This window comes from Eschrichtius robustus, chromosome 21, assembly GCF_028021215.1.
Source record: "Eschrichtius robustus isolate mEscRob2 chromosome 21, mEscRob2.pri, whole genome shotgun sequence".
Taxonomy (NCBI): Eukaryota; Metazoa; Chordata; class Mammalia; order Artiodactyla; family Eschrichtiidae; genus Eschrichtius; species Eschrichtius robustus.
This window is the reverse complement of record NC_090844.1, coordinates 24,991,603-25,011,577: the sequence shown is the minus strand read 5'-3', so window position 1 is coordinate 25,011,577 and position 19,975 is coordinate 24,991,603. Positions and strand designations below refer to the sequence as shown.

The 19,975-nt window shown below is 44.2% G+C and overlaps 1 protein-coding gene across 1 annotated transcript in view; it reads right to left on the bottom strand.

Annotated features, from left to right (window-relative positions):
* NRG1 (neuregulin 1) overlaps positions 1-1,241 on the bottom strand; it is a 1,032,063-nt gene extending 1,030,822 nt beyond the window's left edge. The window contains exon 1 of the mRNA XM_068531892.1: positions 527-1,241. Coding sequence (XP_068387993.1) covers positions 527-1,241 — 715 coding nt within the window. The remainder of the gene's footprint in view (positions 1-526) is intronic.
* Between the last annotated feature and the right edge of the window lie 18,734 nt (positions 1,242-19,975).

Below are 19,975 nucleotides of genomic sequence, written 5' to 3'. Positions count from 1 at the left end.
GCAAGGGGAATCGCAGTGCTCCGTCCTGCTCTTGTTGGACTCTCCACAGACACAAACCCCTGGCCAAGTCCACACTCCGGACTCGAAGTGATGGGAAGACTTTACAGTCCTGTCCGACTCACCTTTCCTCCTTCAGAGGAAAAGCCCCACACGGCTGCCCTTAACAGCAACTCCTAACGAAAGAGTTCAAGAAGGCACACGCAAGAAAGCAGCCGGCCCATTTCCATTCTACTTGGCGAACGAAACCCCAAGGAATTAAAAAGTTTGAGGCGGCCCCAACCGAGGACCAAACTTGGGCTTTCACCAATGGCAATGCCTCGAAACAGGGACACTGGAGAAGGCGCTGCCCGTGGAATCCAATCCGCGAACCCTCCTCCTCTGAGGATCGCCCAGAGTCTTCCAAGCCCGAAACTCCACCGCTCAGACCGCGTCCGCCCGGAAGCCGTCGAAGCCCGGCGCCCGCCGCGCCCCGCGAGTGCGCCCTCCCCGCCCCGCCCGAGCGCGCCCCGCGAGGCGAGGAACTTACCGCACCGCTTGCACAGCACCCGGCTGACTTCCTTCTTGAGGTTCCGGCCCGTCTCCAGAGGGGGAAAGGATGCTCGGAAGGCGGCCGGCGCGCGGCCGCTGCTGTTGGCATCGGGCTCCATGAAGAAGATGTACCTGCTGTCCTCCTTGAGCCGCCCGCAGGAGGGGAACGCGGGGTGGCCCCAGGCGCCCAGGCGCACGGTGAGCAGCGAGTCCTTCTTCAAGCCCCCGGCTTTCACCGCCCACACCTGGTGCACCTTCACCAGATAGGGCGCCTCGTCTCCGGGCTTGGCGGCGCTGGGCGCGGGGCCCGCGGGCCAGGGGGACACGGTCCCGTTGGCGGCGGGCAGCGCTCCCGGGCCCGCGGCTGACGGCTGGCGCTCGCCTCCCCACGCCCCTGCCTCGCCCGCCGCCGCCGCCGCCTTCCTGTCGAGTGCCCCCTGCTGCCGCCGCGGCGCGTGCACCTTTCCCTCGATCACCACCGCGGCGCGCTGAGCCAGCTCCTGCACCGAGCCCACGCTGGGCGGGGACGCGTAGCACACCGAGGCCCCCGCGGGAGCCGCCTCGTCGCTGGCGGCCGCCCCCGGCGCCAGGGCCGCGGTCCACAGCAACAGCAGCAGCAGCAGCGGCGGCGGCGGCGAGCGGGCGGCGGGGCCGGGGCGCGGGGCCCGGGGGCCTGTCCTGCCGGAGCGGCGCGGGGCGCGTCGCCATCTCATGGTGCGAGGTGCGTGCGGGCTCCTGGCTGTCGGTTCGGACTCTGCCTCGCTCTCTCGCGCTGCCTCCCTTTTCCTCTCCCCTCCTCCCCCCGCACCCCTCCCCCTTACCCTCCTCCTAATTTATTTATTGGCGGGAGCTGTGGGAGAGTTGTTTACGGGAGGAGGAGGAGGAAGGGAGAGAAGAGGTGGGTGGAACCACAGAAAGGCCAAGCAGTAGAAGGGCAAAAAAAAAAAAAAAATGTTTTTTAAGCAAAATAGAAAAAAAAAAAAAAAAAGCTGCCGCCGCCGCAGTTGCTGGGAGTGACAGGTCCTCCCCGCGCCGCCGCCGCGCCCGAGCCCGGCTGTCGGGGCTGCCGTCACCGGAGGAGGACGTGGAGGTGGAGGAGCGGCTCGGCGGGGAACAGTCCTTTGTGTGCAAGCGATGCTGCGGCGGCTGCCGAGGCTGCGAGCGGGCGGCGGGGCGAGCGCGCGAGGGAGAGAGCCCTGGAGGCGGAGTTGCGTGCCTGGAAATCGCTGGGCGGCCGCGGCGACAGCGCCCCGCGCCTCGCCGGCCTGTTTACCTGCGGGGCGCGCTCGGCCCGCGCCTCCCTTCCCCATGCTGATGCCCGAGCCCGGCCCGCGAGTCGGTCCTCCCGGGTCTTCCCCGGCCTGCGCGCCGCCTCCCTCTCCGTCGCCCCGACTGCTGCACTGGGAGGCCGGGCGGCGACCAGGCTGCAGTCCGAGGGGGCTGCGGAGATTTCCCGGGGGCTGAGAGGTGACGCTTCGGTGACCGGGGACCTGTTAGCCGGCGCAGGAAGGAAGGGGGCACGCGGGAGATGCGGGGCCTCGTGGCAGAAAAGTTTTGGGTGAACTGGTTACCGGAGAGTCCAGAGGGAGCAACACGTTCTCAGGAGACAGGCTGCAATTAGAACAACTTTCTGTCTCGCTCCCTCCCCTGCTAACGTGCGCACACAGGGAACTCTTAAGGTTTGCTGCCTCTTCCACGGCTCCCCTCGTGGGACGCTTCAGGCTTGATTACCCTTGCCTTTTCTGCTGTGAAAATTCCCCGTTCGCCGTGATTTTCTGACCTGTGGGGTACTGCTGATCTGAGCACTGCTTGAATAAAATAGTGGCTCACTAAGGCCATTTGGTATAAAATTTCTGGCACTTCGTCAACTAGTCCGTTTTTTAAAAAAAATAACTGAATGAAACGAAGGACGCCTCCGTGCCTGCTGGTACAAAGGATCCCAGGCATGAGGGGCTGTAGGTTAAATATTGTTCCATCTGAATATCACACCCGCCCCACCCTAACTCATCCTATCCCCCTCCGAACCCTCCACCCGCTGTCCCGCCAAATTTAAGAAGCTACTTTTGAAACAAGAATCCGTCATCACTCAGGGATGTTCTGTCCCGGCAAGTACCACTCAACAGAAAGAACACATTCTTAACATTTAAAGGAAACTATTTCTCTTGTGCTTTTTATGGTGACAAATATATTCAATGACCTAATAAAATTGAGTCGAAGCTGTTTGTTATTCAATGGCCTACTAGATCCACGTTGTGAGAATTTAAGATTTTAAAAGCACTCTAGCTACATAATATCCTTTACTCTGGGATTCTGTGAAGTTGTCTCTAGCAGTTTCTTGGAAGTCAGTCACATAAACTTTAGACTTCTCTATATAAAAAGTAAAAGCAGATTGTAAGCCACAAAGATCTTTTCTTTTTTCCCCCTTGGCATAATATAGTTGGCTAGAAAACAATGCCTTACTCTCTCAAAGTACATCTTGGACAGATGGGGTCCTGAAGCTCACTGTGTGTTTCTACATGTGGGCATTCCTATGTGTTACGGCCTGATGGTGTGCTTCAAGAATTGTAATAGTGCAGGTCTGACTTCCAGTATATGTTCTCTTAAACGCTCATGCTCCTCCTGATTTACTGGAAGAAAGTGGTCAGACATCCAATCCTACTGGTGTCTTCACTTTTCTTTGACCTGACCTCACACATTTCTGACTCTTGACCTGTTTGGAGCTGCAACTCCAGCCTAGAACGCTTTCTCCCTTCCTCTCCACCTTTCAGACCTTGTATCAGCTATCTACTGCTGTATGACAAACCAGTCCAAAATTTGTTGGCCTAAAACAATATTGACTCACATAGCCCAGGATTCTGTGGATCGGTGATTTTGACTGGGCTCACTGATGGTGCTGCTGGGCGCTGCCTAGTCTCAGATGGCCTCAGCTGAGACAGATCATCTCTTAATGGATGTGGTCTCTTTCCTTTCAACAGGCTTAACCTGGGCTTGTTCATGGCGGCTGGACAGGTTCCAAGAGAGTGGCCGGAAGCATGCAAGGTGTCTTGAGGTCTAGGCTCAGAACTGGCACCTCACCACTGCCTCTGTTACAAGGCGAACTCCAATTACAGGAGTGCTCTCATTGTGAGGAGCTGAAAACTTGCATTGCCAAGGGGCAGAGATCCAGGAAGAAGAACTGAGGCCATTTCTACAATCCACTACAGATAGTAAGCATCCTCTGAGGTCCACCTGCCCCCGTAGCCTTCTTTCTTAAACACTAGACACTCAGAGTGACCCCAGCATTTGCAGCCCCCCTGCATTTGCAATCTGTGTTGTGCCTCCTCATTTTTGATCATGTTATTTTATTGAGCCCAAGTGTTTCCGTTTGACTCCCATCTCTTCAACTAGTAAGCTTGTTAAAAAGCCGAGACGGTGTTTCCAGCATTCCCGTTTTAACCCAGCTGGGGAGGGGCGGGATATAGTAAACACTCAATAAATGTCAGCTGATTAATCAGGAATGATGTGGTAACGTGCTTCCCACACGTTACCCCAGTACTGCCCACCCTGTCACAGAGATGGAAGTCCAGGAAGTTACAATAACATTTAAAGCACTGGCTTACAGGCTCAGATACCCCTCTTAGTACTTCACCAAGCATTTTATCTATGATTAAACATAAGCTGCTTCATATGTTTTTTTAATGCCCTTTTTCTGTATTATGCCTTTACCTCACTCCCACATTCTCTTCTACTACCCTCTCAGCTGAGTAGCGTTAAGGGGTAACTCTTGTGAATATTTTCTGTGCATAGGTGAGAACCATTTGCACGTATATTTCCTTTCTGTTTTTGTATTGGAGTCTTCCTGTTCAGGCGCTCCCAAACGTTAAAAGGATGTTGCCCTTTTGAATGAAAGGGGGAGGGCATTTCTAATATGATTAACATATGCTTGAAAAATGTATGAACAATTGTTCAGTGTGATTACATGCTCTTCAGAAAAGGGACAATTGGTCCACATCGTTTTAAAAAGACAAAAAGAAAAGGGCTCATTCTTGGAAACATCCTAAAACCAGGGTACTTAAACCCTGCATCAGACTCACTTGTGCATCAAAATGCACCGATTGCCAGTCCCATCCCAAAGTTTCTGTTGCAGAAGGTCTGGGGGCAGGGCCTAAGAGTATGCATTTCTAATAAGTTCCCAGGTGCTACTGATGCCACTGCTGGTGGAGACACCACACTTTGAGAACCACTGCCAAAAACTTTAGATTTATTAACTCCAGGATACATGGCATAATGATACTATAAACATGTGTAAACATATTTAAGCATTGTATTCAAATATTCAGTGTCCCCTCCATCACAAATTTTCCCCATCCCAGTTTTGAAAAGGAAATATGGATTGCCTCCTTGGTTATTAGAGACTGGCCCTATTTACTTATGCTGACTAGTTAAGATGACCACCTATTGACAGTAAAGGTGAGTGTTTCCTTGAGGACTTAATTAGTCTCATTGGTCATTTGGAACCAAAAGAAAAATGAGCGATCAGAGCGGTTGTCATCATGTTACCTGGGAATATTTTATGTGCTCAAGTGGGGAAAGAACAGACAGACAAAATTATGCAGGTAGATGTGAAATAGTATTTTTACTAGTTTAGAAAATCTGAAGAGGAAGTCCAAAGTGCAGTGGCAACCTGAAGAGGTTTTCCCACCCCCAGCACTTTATACCTGATTAGATGCTTCTAAATGGTGACTCTTGAAGGGGCAACAGGAAGTCCACAGAGGCAGTGATACCTACTTTATCATCACTGACCAACAGCACGTAGAATGCACACCTTCAGCCATAAATCATGAAACAGCTGTTCTTCTGGTCGTGGTGTCCCGAATTTGCAGTCTCCCAAAGAATCCTCGCTTGCTTAGCCGCCTGTCTTGGAGCAGACATAGGGTCCAGAAAGAAAAACGTAGGACTCTGACTGTTTAAAAGTGCTTTTCTGTAACAGGCTGTAAGATACTTATTTCAGACCTGGTCATAAAATTCAAACGGTGATTCTCTGGTGTGCACCTATCTTATATCACTATTTGTTTAGACTGTGATTCAGTTGAGTCAGTGAGTCAGCTGTGATTGCTGGTCTGGGCTGGCGATCCTATCTCTCCCATCATCTGTCCCATCTGTTTGTATGAGTTAATGTTTTCTGATGGGTTATTGGTGGTGGTGGTGGTGGTAGTGTGTGTGTGTGTGTGTGCGTGCGCGCACGAGAGAGAGAGAGAGAGAGAGAGAGAGAGAGAGAGTGTTTTCTGAAGGAGAAAGGAGGAACCTGGGGAAGAAACAGAGGAAAGAGGAGGATGGAAAACAGAGGGCACTATGGGACGTGTTCCCCAGACTCCAGCTCAGAACAAAGGCTCATGCTTATAGGGACAGAACCACAAGTAAAAGCTGAAGTGGCCATTTTGATGAAGAATGTTATAACACTTAAAGGCACCACGCCACGCATGTTGCTTTAAAGCTCAGGTGAAAAAGTAAAAAGTCTATGTGAAGGGGAAGACCACTTTCCATTTCTGGGAGGAAGGACCACTGCAGATGTGTCCTGAGGGAACCAAGGGGGAACAAGACAGCAGTGGAGATGTCACTGCACTTGTAACGGAGCTGTGTTCTCCTGGCAGCGCCTCTTAAGAAAGAAGACAGAAGAATAGCAGCCCGAGTTCATGTGTGGCAGCCCCATGGTGGAAATTCCCAGCCATTACATAGCACACTGGAGGGGGAACGTGGAGAGCAAGGTAGGGGCCTGTTATCACCATGTCAGCTAATGAACTAGAAATAAAGGTATCAGTGTTAATATGACTTCCCTGGTACCCTCCTTGGGGACGATGAGATGATGAATATTAATGTTATTATTAACATTATTTATTATTGACTATATTATATAACACAATACTATGATATAAAGAATCATTATCATTTTGCAGATTATTGAAGGCAGTTGTTGAGATCAAATACTATTTTTATTTTATCACTTTTCATTGAGCAAAAGTTTCTTTCTTATGCTTTATTAGTACATAAACCATCCAATAGAAATAATGCTACTTAAGATAATGAATATATTATACATAAGTTATTCATTTCCCCTCAAAAATTGATTTGAAAATTTCACTGTGATATCATTACTGATATTTAGGAGTAATGCATATGAATTTTATTTATCTCTAGGAACACTTTATGGGACTTATTGTTGCTATTTACAAATAGGCCAAATGTGAAGAAAGAAGAGGCTCTACTGGTAGGTTTTGCATCAGCTTTTACTATATCTACTCATGAAAGAGTGGTATAAATAAATATTTTATTATCCACCCCCTAACCTGGGATGCCATGTTAGAACATTAGTTCTAACTTTCTCCATTAGTTGATGCTTTGACTCAGAGAGAAACACATCAAATGTTAGACCAGGAAAGAATCCTAGGTATCTAGTTTGAAGTCCTTAATTTTATAAATGATAAAGCGGTTCAGAAAAGCTGACTGCCTTTCCCAGGGTCATAAAGCTCTTTATTTTTAGTATGAGGTTTAGAACTCAGGCTCCAGCTCTCCCAATTCTGTGCCGTGCCCACAAGCCACAACAGTTTAACTAAAAACCCTGCCATAAGCCTCCCTAAAAAGCTGGCAGCCTTTCAAAAACCATTTCTGGAAGTGATAGGATACATAATCGTAGCACTTCAGAAACGCCAGGTTCTCAGCACCTACAGTGCTCAGTTCTCCATCACAAAGGTCTCCTCTTACAGAGGAAAGAGGTCTCAGCCCCTAAGCCAGCACTGAGCGATCTTCCTGCTGCTTCTCCTGACAACACCATTCCCAAAAAACAACAAGCAACAGCTTGCTATTTGTGGTCCCTCTTTCTTGAGTGTTTTCATTTTTCCATAGTTAAGCTCTTCTCTGGCATAAGACATAGGCCCCAGTTGGGACATGAAAAAGTTAAAGACTTTTCCATCATCTTTTCCTGGAATACATCTGTGTTCAGAAAAAATCCAGAACTGGCCCCCATAGGAGGAGGGCAAAGAAAGACTGAAGAAACAGGCAGATCACTCCAGATTGGTGGGTGTCAGATTTAATAAACAAAGGAACTTATACACGAGGCTTGTCTTGGGCGCCGCAAAATAAGCCTAACTCTGCACCCGCCCGCCAGAATCTTAAGAGTTTATAGAGAGGCTTTAGCAGCGTTCAGTCACGTGTACAGTCCAGGTAGGCTCACGTGACTCTCCCAAGGCTGTGACCCTGAACTGGGTCCAAGTGCGGAACTAGCAGGTGAAATGTACATTTCAGGGGCTAGAGCACGGAGCCTCCTACTGACCGGGTCCAGTTCACAGGACGCCCTGTGGTCACATCCTCTTGAGGACCTCCTCCAGCAATCAGAAGAGATTTGTTTCAGGGTTCAAAAACAACTCCACAATGACCCACCAACAAAATTCACTGCAAATATAGACAGATAGCAATATCTTCTAAGTCATAGAGTCTAAATGGAATTATGAAGCCTGCTCCAAAAATAAGAAATTCATTAAGCTATAAAGAAACTCATTAAGCTATATATTTTATTACAAAGGATATGTTCTCTGAGCAATAAGACCAAAGAAGATACTATAATGGGTATTACAAACAGCTAAATCTTTGGAATGAGACTAATGAGTCTTTCCATGACAAGTCCTAAAGATCTACCTACAATTTATGGTGGGATCTCCAGTGGCACTGGAACATGATTTTGAAGCCTTTTCCAATGTTGACAGGACACGTTCATCTTTCACCCTGTAATCTTATTTTTAAACTTAGTCATATTCTCATGAAACTCTATATTAGAGGAAATATCTAATATTGTGAGCAACAATATGGCATTAGATGTAAACTCTACAGCCAGATTTCCTGAGTTCAAATTCCAGCTTCAACCCTACTAGCTATATACCCATAGGCAAGTGAATTAACCTCTTTGTGCCTCAAGTTTCATTACCGATAAAATATAGCTCATACAGTAACTCCCTCTTAGGATGAAGTACAGTTGATTAGATTAGCATGCATAAAGCATTTAGAAGAGGGCCCAGCACAGAGTCAGTGGCATATCAGTTACTATGATTTGATTCTTATTCTTGATCACAGTGACAACTGCCTTAGAATTACTTTTGTGTGTGTGCAGGACAAAGGCAATTAATGTTTGAATGAATGAAGCAACAGATGAAGATCATATTAAGGACTTGTTTTAAAAACCTGATTTTAATATTCATAATAAGTCATTCCCAATAGACTGAGCCCCAAACATTGATTCTTTGGGGAAAGAATCCACTGACTTCTGAACCTCATACTCTGGGTGTAACATCCCCAAAGAGCCTCCTTAACAGTCAGCAAAAAAACCTTACTGCATAATCTATCCCCATGTAATCAGTTGAACAGTGTCAACTTGGTGGGAAATGGCTTTACTTTTTTCTCCAGTCACTGCTTTTAAATATGCTCAGTTGGATCTCCATCTCTTGGTCCTTGTTTCAGACAGATCCTGTAGCTTCCAGATTTTTACAAGTATGCGAAGAACGCAACCCCATTGCATTAATGGTAACTGCCGTGCAGGGATTAAAGGGGTCTGGTCCAGTCTAAATCTAGTGCAATCTCATCTCCAATCCCAAGCCGCTCTCCAAATACCCCAAATCGGGCAGCCATGCGGGGAAGGAGACTGGCCTGTTCCCTCCCGTTTCCTCCCCATCCTCCCCCTTCTACTTCTGGCTTTTCCAGGGTCTGGGTTGAGAAAGATCAAGTTAAAGGAAAGGCATATTTTTTGTTTGCTTAAATTACTCTGCATTTTAGTTCTTCCTTGGTTAATACTGGCTGGCCATCAGTGACCTCTTTTGGGCCGACATCCAAATAACTAGCACTTTTGTAAGGTTCACGGGAAGCTTCTTTAGGAGTTTTGCAGGTACTCAACACTGCACAGTTCCCAGACAAAGGTGATCCAGGTTTTGGCTTACCTCTTGAAATTCTCCCCATCCCTAATGGTATATCTCCTCCCATCCCAATCTAAGACTACAGTGTTCTCTTGCCACAGCATGGTACCTTTGGGAGAGGTACTTTTAAGATAGCTCTGGGACTTCCCTGGTGGTCCAGTGGGTAAGACTCTGCGCTTCCAATGCAGGGAGCCCGCGTTCAATCCCTGGTTGGGGAAATAGATCCAGCGTGCATGCCGCAACTAAGAAGCCCGCATGCCACAACTAAAAAAAAAAAAAAAAAAAAAAAATCCCGTGTGCTGCAGTTAGGACCCGGCGCAGCCAAAATAAATTACATAAATACATAAATATTTTTTTAAAAGATAGTTTCTACCTTCCACAGCACTCTCAAGCCATAGGAAACTCAAACATCCTTTCCATGCCAAACGATGACAAGGCGGGCTACTACCCACTCATTTTGCTCTGTCCTTATATGTGCTCCATCTGCTGTCCTACCTTCAAAATTCCCCAGGTAAGAAGTAGGCCCCAGTCTCCATACATCAAGGAGCACCTTGATCTCTCTCTCCCAGGGAAGGCATTAGGGCTTCCATGTTTCAACAAGTCTCTAGCGGAGGAGAGAGCTGCCAATTTCCTCATATTCTAGGGACCCGCAATATCACCTTGTAGCTTCCCTGCACCCTCTCAGTTGGTTTGAAAGAGGTGTTACCTTCTTTTACCTGAAGTGAGTGGGAAAATGCCACAGTCCTCCCCAGTTAAGCCAACCGTGTATTCCTTGCTTCCCTCCATGGGAATGAGGTAAGGAGTAAAAGGGTGATGATCCCAGGACAAGTCTGGTCACAGGTTAGTAAGTTCACATAGTATCTCCTGGCTTATATTACCTTTGTGCCAGGCATGGAATTGGGGCAACATCCCAAAATCAGCAAGGAAAGTATCTGAAATGTTCTATAAAGGAAAAGTAAAAGGGAAGGAGGGCAATTCTTTTCCGAGGTCATTAATACAATATGAAAGATGGGCCAAAAACTCATATGGTAAATAGGAATGAAAATGTCTGTGAACCCTACTTTTATCTACAGCAGAAGTCAGCCTACCAAGAACAAACATTTGGGAAAATACTAAAGCAGTAAGTTATTTTATCTTGGTATTAAAAATGCAGATGCAGTGAATAATTGATTAAAATTGCGTTTGATAGACTGAGCATCCTTTACTATATTATGAGCATTCAGTTATGTGCACTGTTAGTTCTAGAATTTTAGAAAAGGGTCAACTCTTTAAATAGTTACTTTTCTCTTCATTAAGTTAATATACAATTCTTGGATTTCATCCTTTGCCCTCAGGGCAAAAGTTCTTCATTATTAAAGCATTTTAATTTAGAGTTTATATATTCACCACTTAAACTTTGCTGTTCTCTACTTAATTGTGAAATTTCAAAACATTCATTGATAAAGAGTTTTTGTTAGGTTGACCAGATATCAGAATGATTTATAAGCAGCTTCTGATTTATACAAGCTTAACATGTGATATATATATGGGGAAGAGACAGAAAGAGAGAGAGAGAGGTGCTCGGGGCGGGGAGAGAATTGTGAAGCCAAATGCCATATGACCAAAGAACTCTTCTTCCTTCTGGAAATTCTATTCTCCCATCTCTTCAACCTCTTACTGCCTAGAAACGCTCCTAACTATATCTTTATTCTGTTTTCACCTAGGAACTATATCAATGAGATTCAGAACGGGTTCAAGATACCATCATTTTTCTGTCAAGAGGCATTAAGAGAGGTAAATTTCCACTGCTGTAATTTATTCTTCTGCAGTAGCGACACTCTCCTGCCCTTAAAGAGTATCTCTATCCCTGATCCCACCCACTCATCACTCCTTTTTAATTTCTGTTACAAAAATGTGGTCGTACGTATTCCTGCAGCTCAATATGAATCATATTTGAATTTTTCCATGGAAACATTGGTTTAGTTCAGTGCTGTTGGGACACCCAGAGACTAATGAGTCATTGGAGGGTTGGCCTGTGGATCCCACCACCTGCAGTTGTTTCTATAGTAAATCGTGTCTGGAGTTCCAAACAATGGACGTGAAATGCTAAGTTAGAGATACCCTGTGTTCTTTACAAATAACAGAAAGATCAAAGAGGGAAAAGCTCCTTATAGAGTTCAGCCTTTTCAAATGAACCACATTGCCATCATGTGTCATACAGAAGTTATCTTCAGAATTCCCTATTTTATATAAAGCAGCAAACTTCCCCTTGAAATTAGTTCTTGGTTCAATGAAGAATAAGATCTTCCTTCATGTCTTCTCCATGATCTAATAAGTTAATCTGCTCTACACTCATCTGTTCTTAACATCTTTGCTTTTTCCATCTCCCCTAACATTTTCTGTTATATTTCTGCCTCAAATTCTAAAGTTCTGGTAACAAGCTAGTTGATAGTAGAACCACCTTCCTATTGTCTTTATCCCACAACTTGACAAAATTTAGTTACCCTTAATGCTGCTACAGGCTAATGTTACCTGGATATTCTTACTTTTCCACCATTCACCAGCAGGCTTCAGATGGAAGCCATGCTTAAAACTGCCCTAAGGTCTAGGAATCCAAGAGCATAGAGCTTAGTTTCAGCATCCATGGTTTCATGACAATTTGGGGAGGAATGGTAGAGGTTCTTGAAGTTTGCACCAGAGTGAGTAGAAATTTCTTGAGGTTGGAAACTCTTGAACAGAAGACATTTTTTTTTACAAGTTTTGTTTATCAAAGTGATACATGCATATGGTCCAAGATGATACCACCTCTATAAGATTTGTTAACTCTCAAAATATCTCTACTCCTCATTTCCCCATCCATAAAATGCTCACTTTCAACTCTTTTAGCTGACTCTTGTTTTTTACCCCAAGAACGTGCTTGAACGGCTATTTCTAGATTTTTTTTTTTTTCAGTTTTAGGCATTATCTATTAACTATGGAAGATAGGAATTTAGCTTTTTTTCCTCCTTCTAGCTCCCAAATAGCAGCACACTCTCCATGCCCCAGTAGTCTTGAAACAAAATTTTGATTAGATATTCAGTGGTTATATTATCATACCTATGTATGTAGTTCAGGACTAAGCCATGTAATAAGCTATGATTGAAATTCCTTCCCTGCTCAATATTTTACCTACCCTGAAGTAGGGTAGGTAAAATAATTACTTGGAGTTTTTCCCATTTGTTTAACTTTCTATGTACTTACCCCTAAGTCAACCTCAAATCCTTCCTTACCTGTCTAAACACCCTCTCATTGCATTTATTTACATTAGCTATTCTATCAGCATCATCTTCTTAAAGAAATCTCTTCCTAAAATGCCAACCTGTTCTAACCTCTGCCAGCTACTCTTGTTGCCTGATAAAGAGTTTTGATCTGGAGATTTCCATTTACTATCAAATGAATGGAGCTTGCTCCTCTCCTGAGTTGAATCGCCTGTTTCTTAGATACAATATGTCTTTCTTTTTCTTGGTCCACGCCTTTGTTTTAATGGAATACATCCTTCAGCAGCCTCCCAAGAAAGGGAGTAAATGTTTTAAGAGGGTCCTTATACTTCACTGGCAATTAATCTGTCCTTACACTTCATTGGCAATTTGGCCGAGTATAGGTTTCTAGGTTGGAAGTGATTTTCCCCTAGAAGGTAGAAGTTACTGCTCCATTGTTCTTTGTCAGCATTGTTTTTCTGAAATCTGCGGCCATTCTAATTCCTGTTCCTTTTTATAAGATTGGTTCCCCGCCCGCACCCGCCAAAGGCTTGTGGGATCTTCTCTTTATCCCCAGTGTTCTGAAATATTATGATGGACCTTGGTGGAGATCAATTTTTAACAACTTTGCAGATTCCTCCCTCTGACCCCTTGATCCTATATGCCTGCTCCCTCTCCCCACAGACATGATCCTGTAGGTTTATTCCTTGGAGAGGGTAATATAGGGGGTCTCTGGATTGGGGGACATCTTGGTAATACCTAGTATATGCCTATTCATCTTTTAATCTCAGCTCAAGGGTCTTCCCCTTTGAGAGCATCCCTGGTTCAACCAGCCTGAGTCAGTCACTCCCTTTTTTGTGCCACTGCTGTGTCTCATATTTGCCTCTATTATGGACCTTATAACACTATATTGCATTGTCTGTTTCATTTACAAAAATCAAAGATAATGTTTTATTTCACTATGAAATATTCTTCTGATCCACAAAAGGAAGTAAACTGATTTCTTATATTACGCTAAGTGCTTTATATACTCCCATTAAATCCTTAAAATCCAATGAGAAATGCATCATAATTTCTATTTTACAGCTGAGGAAACCAAACCTTAGAGAGGTTAAATTACTTCTACAGGACACGCAGAGAAGCAGCGGAGCTGGGATTCAACCCCAGGCCGACTTGTTTCCAAAGTTAGCAGCCTTTCTTCTTTGCTCTTAAATGAATCAGCGTGTCCATCCTCCTTGCAGGTTCCTCCCCGTACCTCCTGTAGTGGTTTCTAGGGCTGCTGTAACAAATTACAACACATTTGGCGGCTGAAAACAACAGAACTTCATTCTCTCATAGTTCTGGATGCTAGAAGTCTGAAATCAGTGTCCTGCCATAGGGTCTAGGGACAATCTGTCCCTTGATTCTTCCAGCTTCTGGTGGCTGGCTGTCAGCATTGCTCATGGCTGCACTGCTCCAATCTCTGCTCTACTTTCACACGGCCTTCTCTTCTCCATCAGTATCTCCCTTATGTATCTCGTATAAGGACACTTGTTGTAGGGTTTAGGACCCCTCTAGATAACCCAGGATGATCTCATCTCGAAATTCTTAATTACATCTGCAAAGACCCTTTTTCCAAATAAGGTCACATTCACAGGTTCTATTATTGGGGGAACCACCATTCAATCCACCATACCTCCATCCTCTCTTACCCCTTTGAAAAGAAACAGCACTGTTTGGAAGAAAGACCTTGGCTTTGAAACAGATGGACTTGCATTCTAATTCTAGCTCTGCCTCCTACTGGCTGTGTGATGTTTGATCAGTAAGTGAAAACCATGAGCCTTTCCCTCTTCTTTAAAATGGAATTATTTGTTTCACAGACTGATTTGAGGATTAAATGAAGTAAATCACCTAACACACAGTGGATAGGAGTAACTGTTCATTCTCTCACTACCTTTATACATAACCCCTCTCAAAGGCCAAATCACAAACTGAGTGATACATACTAGATTTTATTTAAAAATCACTGAAAATAAGTTCAGTTTTTAAACACAGCCATCGTTTGAACTCTGCACTTTTTGCTCTTAGCTAGTTTCCGTTTTCAATTTCCTTGGATCTGGTTCTGATCTTAATATAGGTAAAAGTGGCATGGCTACGTAGTCAAGATATGAGTTTTAAAAGATTTTTGCATTTTTCTCAAAACTAACAAATATTTAAGGGATGTGTATTATGTGCCAGTTTATAAGTCTCAAAAATGTATTATTTTATGAGATATACCTCATCCTTTTAATCCAAAATAGCATTGTCTAACCAACTCTATTCACCACATTTAATACTAGACTACTTTTGGCTATTTCCAAAACAGGAATTTATCCTCAAGGAATGAATATTTGATACTCCTGAGTACATTTTTTTAAATGTGATAAGCAGCATAGTTGGGTGGAAAGAATAACAAAACATAAATCAGAAGAACTTGCTTCAAAATCCAATGTGTTGGGCTTCCCTGGTGGTGTAATGGTTAAGAACACCTGCCAATGCAGGGGACACGGGTTCGAGCCCTCATCCGGGAAGATCCCACATGCCACAGAGCAATGAAGCCTGTGCGCCACAACTACTGAGCCTGCGCTCTACAGCCCGCGAGCCACAACTGCTGAAGCCCGTGCGCCTAGAGCCCATGCTCCACAACAAGAGAAGCCACCACAATGAGAAGCCTGCGCACCGCAACTAGAGAAAGCCACGCACAGCAACAAAGATACAACACAGCCAAAAAAAATTAAAAATTAAAATAAAATTTATAAAAAAAAAATTCAATGTGTTATTACCAACTGTGTGACCTAAGGGAAGTCATATAATCTCGCTGAACCCATTTTTTTCCTTCTACAAAGAATGATGCAGATACCTGCCTTGTTAACTTTTAGAGCTGTTGTTAATACATGCTCCACAGAAAAAATATACAAACCCTGGACTGGGCTAGAAATATGAAGTTGAATGTGAGGAGCATAGACCCTGACCCTCCCTAGTGGACAGAATCAAAATAAAATTATATCTGTGAAAGCATCTAAAATTTTTTTTAAAGTTATACGTGTTACTGGACCCCTCATGTTCCCAGTAATGACGGTCATCCTAGAATCATGGGATAATACAGAACCCAATCTTAAGCCTCTTTATTTATGATTAATCATAGGAGTAGGTAATACAACAGCACCTGCCCAGACTAAAGGGGTAAGCTCCTAAAAGTTAATAAGGGCTAAATCTCACAATCCATTGCAACAGCTTTCAAAATTCTCTTCCAGTTCTGCAGTTCGCTCCCCTATTACATGCCCTGTATGACTCTTAAAAATTCTTATCATAGTTTGTAAGGGACCGTCTAGAGCATCAGACTGAAGATGTTGCACTCCTACCAGACCCCAGAGTTATCTGGTGGTCTGGTGGGCCCCTGCAGCATGCAGTGCTGGCCCAAGAGCATGTGAAACCCTCCTCCAGGTCAGACTACAGCCTTGTGTATACTTATTAGCAGAGGGTCCTCTGTATCCTCCTGCATTAATACTATAAATAGATTACACAGTCTTACGTAGCAATTAAAGGAAAGATAAAGAAGTGTAACTATAACCTTTCCATTAGCACAAAGGCAAACTACAACACATGTTAAGAAATGCAGGACACTAAAAGAAAGTGGGATGCACCCAAATAAGACACTGCTCTGGAGTACTGAAAAGAAAGAAATGCAGACCAAACAATGAGGCAGCTTTGAGATTATGCCCTGCTAACCCTAAATATATTTGCTCCATTTTAAGATCTCGTCAATCCCATGAAAATATAAAGCACAGTCAGTGTATCATGAGCAAGACTCACTCAGCACACAGCTGACTCCACTTGCCAGCCTTCCTTGTGGTCAGGAGCAGCCCTGTGATGGGCTTCTGGTCAACCGAATGTGAGCAGAGGGTAAGTGCCTCACTTCCAGGCCTAGTCCACGGGCATCCTTCTGGCTGGCTGGAGGGAAGACACCCTTGGATGCCTTGTGCGGAAGAAGGTAGAGTCTCCATCAGTCTGTCCGAGTTACCCAATGGAAGAGGGACACTCGACTCATTTGCTTACCCTTCCAGTACCATAGTGGGAACAGGAAAAAAGACTTCTACTACATGTGAGACTTCATAACATTTTGGAAATTAAGACACTCTAAATAATAGATTCCAACAGAAATTCCTTTAAAAAAAAACAGAGCATGTGTTTTGAAAATATTGTGAGTCACACTACTGTCACTGAAGTTCTTGGGAGGACACAGAGTCATAGTTACCAGCGTGGGCTCTGCAGTCAGACAGGCCTGACTTTGAGTCCACGTTTACCACTAGGTAGATTCCATGGTATTGACTGGGTTACACTAAGCCTCAGTACTTTCTTTAATGTACAATATTTGGGATATTAATGGGGTCTATTTCATAGTACTGCTGTTTGTCACAGTGCCTGGCACATAATGTGTTAAGAAAAGTTGTCTCATTATTGAGTGTATATCGTTCCAGGTAATTTAAAAAATTAAACCGTTAATAGTCATTAGGGCTGTTATGGAGTCATTCAGGTTCTCCTTCCAGACAAAGGGTAGATTATACTTCCCTTCCCGCCTCTCAGAGTTAGTTATATGTATTCATATGATAAATTTTGACCAGTGAAATATGAGTGGAATTGACATATATCACTTCTAGGTGGAAGGTTTTTTTAATACATTTATTTATTTATTTGGCTGCGTTGGGTCTTCATTGCTGCGTGCAGGCTTTCTCTAGTTGCAGCAAGCGGGGGCCACTCCTCGCCACGGTGCGCAGGCTTCTCGTTGCGGTAGCTTCTCTTGCTGTGGAGCACGGGCTCTAGGTGTGTGGGCCTCAGCAGTTGTGGCACGCGGCCTCACTAGTTGTGGCTCGCGGGCTCTAGAGTGCAGGCTCAGTAGTTGTGGCGCACGGGTTTGGTTGCTCCGCGGCATGTGGGATCTTCCTGGACCAGGGATCGAACCCGTGTCCCCTGCATTGGCAGGTGGATTCTTAACCACTGTGCCACCAGGGAAGTCCCAGGTGGAAGCTTTAAGAGAGCATTTAAAATGTTACCTCTCTTTTCTGCCACACCACTGGCAATTACCCAGCTAGTGGCTGCTCTGTCAGCTTGGGTCCTAGAGCCAGCCCGTAATGTAGCATGGCCAAGAAATAAATCCTTGTTATTTTAAGCAACTAGAGTTGCTGGAGTTTTTTTATTACTAGCCCCTTCTGACCTATATAGGAACAAATGTTCATATGGGTAAGTTAGATTTAAAAATAGTTCCATTGTTTTATAGCAACCTCTGATAATAATATCTGCCAGTTGCAGAGTGTTCACAATATTCCAGGAACTTCTATATGCTTTACATGTGTTTACTCATCCATTTACACAATAACCCAGTGAGATGTCTACACTGTTCTTACCCCCACTTAGTAGGGGCAGAATAAGTGCCTTGCCCAAGGTGACTGACATATCCGGTATAGACTAGAAACCAGTTTCAAGCCAGCCCATCTGACTCTCGATGCTCTGCTGTTCACCTTGCGTCCCGTTACCTCCTGCAGTGAATGCTGTGGTGACCTCCCAGGTCCCTGCTTCAGGACCAAGGCTCTGGTTTCATCAGTTGTCAGAAGCACTGACCGCTGGTGGGCTGGCTCCGAACACCCTGGAAATCTCCCTCAGGCAGAGAGCTGCCTCCCCCAAGTGGGCCCCTCCCTGAAGGACCGGCAGAAACTGCTGCCTCGGCATTGAAGTACAACTTCTCCCTTTGCCTTTTTCTACTTCCCTCACTTCTACTGTTCCCCAAAGCATTCCCAAATAAATTTCCTTCACATAAATCTCATCATCTCAGAGTATGTTTCCCAGGAAACCAGAACAACAGTACCTTCCTATTTAGCCCTACATGTGTCCTGAAACATACACAGACTACATTTTAACTCCATGCACAATGAATTGCCAAATGACTGTCACAGACCATGTGAGTTCAGGGAAAATAAAGACAATCAGGCTGTCTGGAGAGAACTGGAATGATGAAACTTCTCACAAGTTAACGGAGACAAAGACTCTTCTACTTTCTCCATTGAACTCAGTACACTGCATTTCTCAGAAATGTCACCTGTAGTTATTAGATCCAGAAAAATGTCAAAAAAAGGAACCACATATTTATATATAACAAATGATAGTTGGTCTGTATTATGACATTTATTCGTACCTGTAAGCAGAAATGGGAAATTGTCTCAAGGTTACGTAACTCATGAGCTGGTGCTCTTCATCTCTTTCATGAAGACAGATGTCTCAGGAGACTAGAAGCCATGGATCTCTGTCGTACCAGGTATTACATATCGCTGTGTTTTACTTATACATAAGAATACTATTGAAAACTGATGTCTTAAATTGATTTTGATTTCTAAGAAATGATCAGTAGAACCTAAAATTTACTCCATACCCCATCAGTTCTCTCTTGCACATCTTATCTTACTTGACATCTTTAATTCCAATAAAATTTAAAGACAGCCAAAGTATTACTTCTGGTGTATTTCTTTTACCATAATTGAGTATTTCTCACAATTTAAGCTCTACCCCATTATAAACTGTCTACATTTACATGTTGTAAAACTTGAAGTACACATGAAGTTCACAGGTGTAGTAACAAACAGGCCAAATTATAAAACCAAGAGTCTGAATGAATCTATGTAATTTAAGATAAACATTATTACCTATTTTACCTTGGTATAAGCATATCCTGTGCATTGTACATTCTGCTGATATATCTTCACTATATATTAATATAGTTCAACAGCTAATGTTATATAGAGTTCAGGAGAAGTTAGATTATTATATTTCCTTCTTTATGGATTGATTATCTTAGTCTGCTCAGGCTGCTGTAACAAATACCATAGACTGGGTGGCTTAAACAATAGAAATTTATTTCTCACAATTCTGGAGGCTGGAAGTCCAAGATCAGGGTGCCAACATGGTTGGATTCCTGGTTTGCAGACAGCCATCTTCTCCTTGGACCCTTACATGGTGGACAGAGAGAGAAAAAGAAAAAGCAAACTCTTTAGTGTCCCATCTAAAAAAGTGTTAATCCCATCATGAGGGCTCTACCCGCATGACCTAACTTCTTCCCAAAGGCTCCATCTCCAAATACCATTACGTTGGTATTAGGGCTTCAACATAGGAATTTAGGGGGGGAAACAAATCTTCAATTCCTATTTTTCACCTAACCAAAGAACTATGATTTCAGCAATAAAAACTTAAAATTGAGAAGCTTATATTGCCCATAGAATTTTGAAAGCGTTTAAA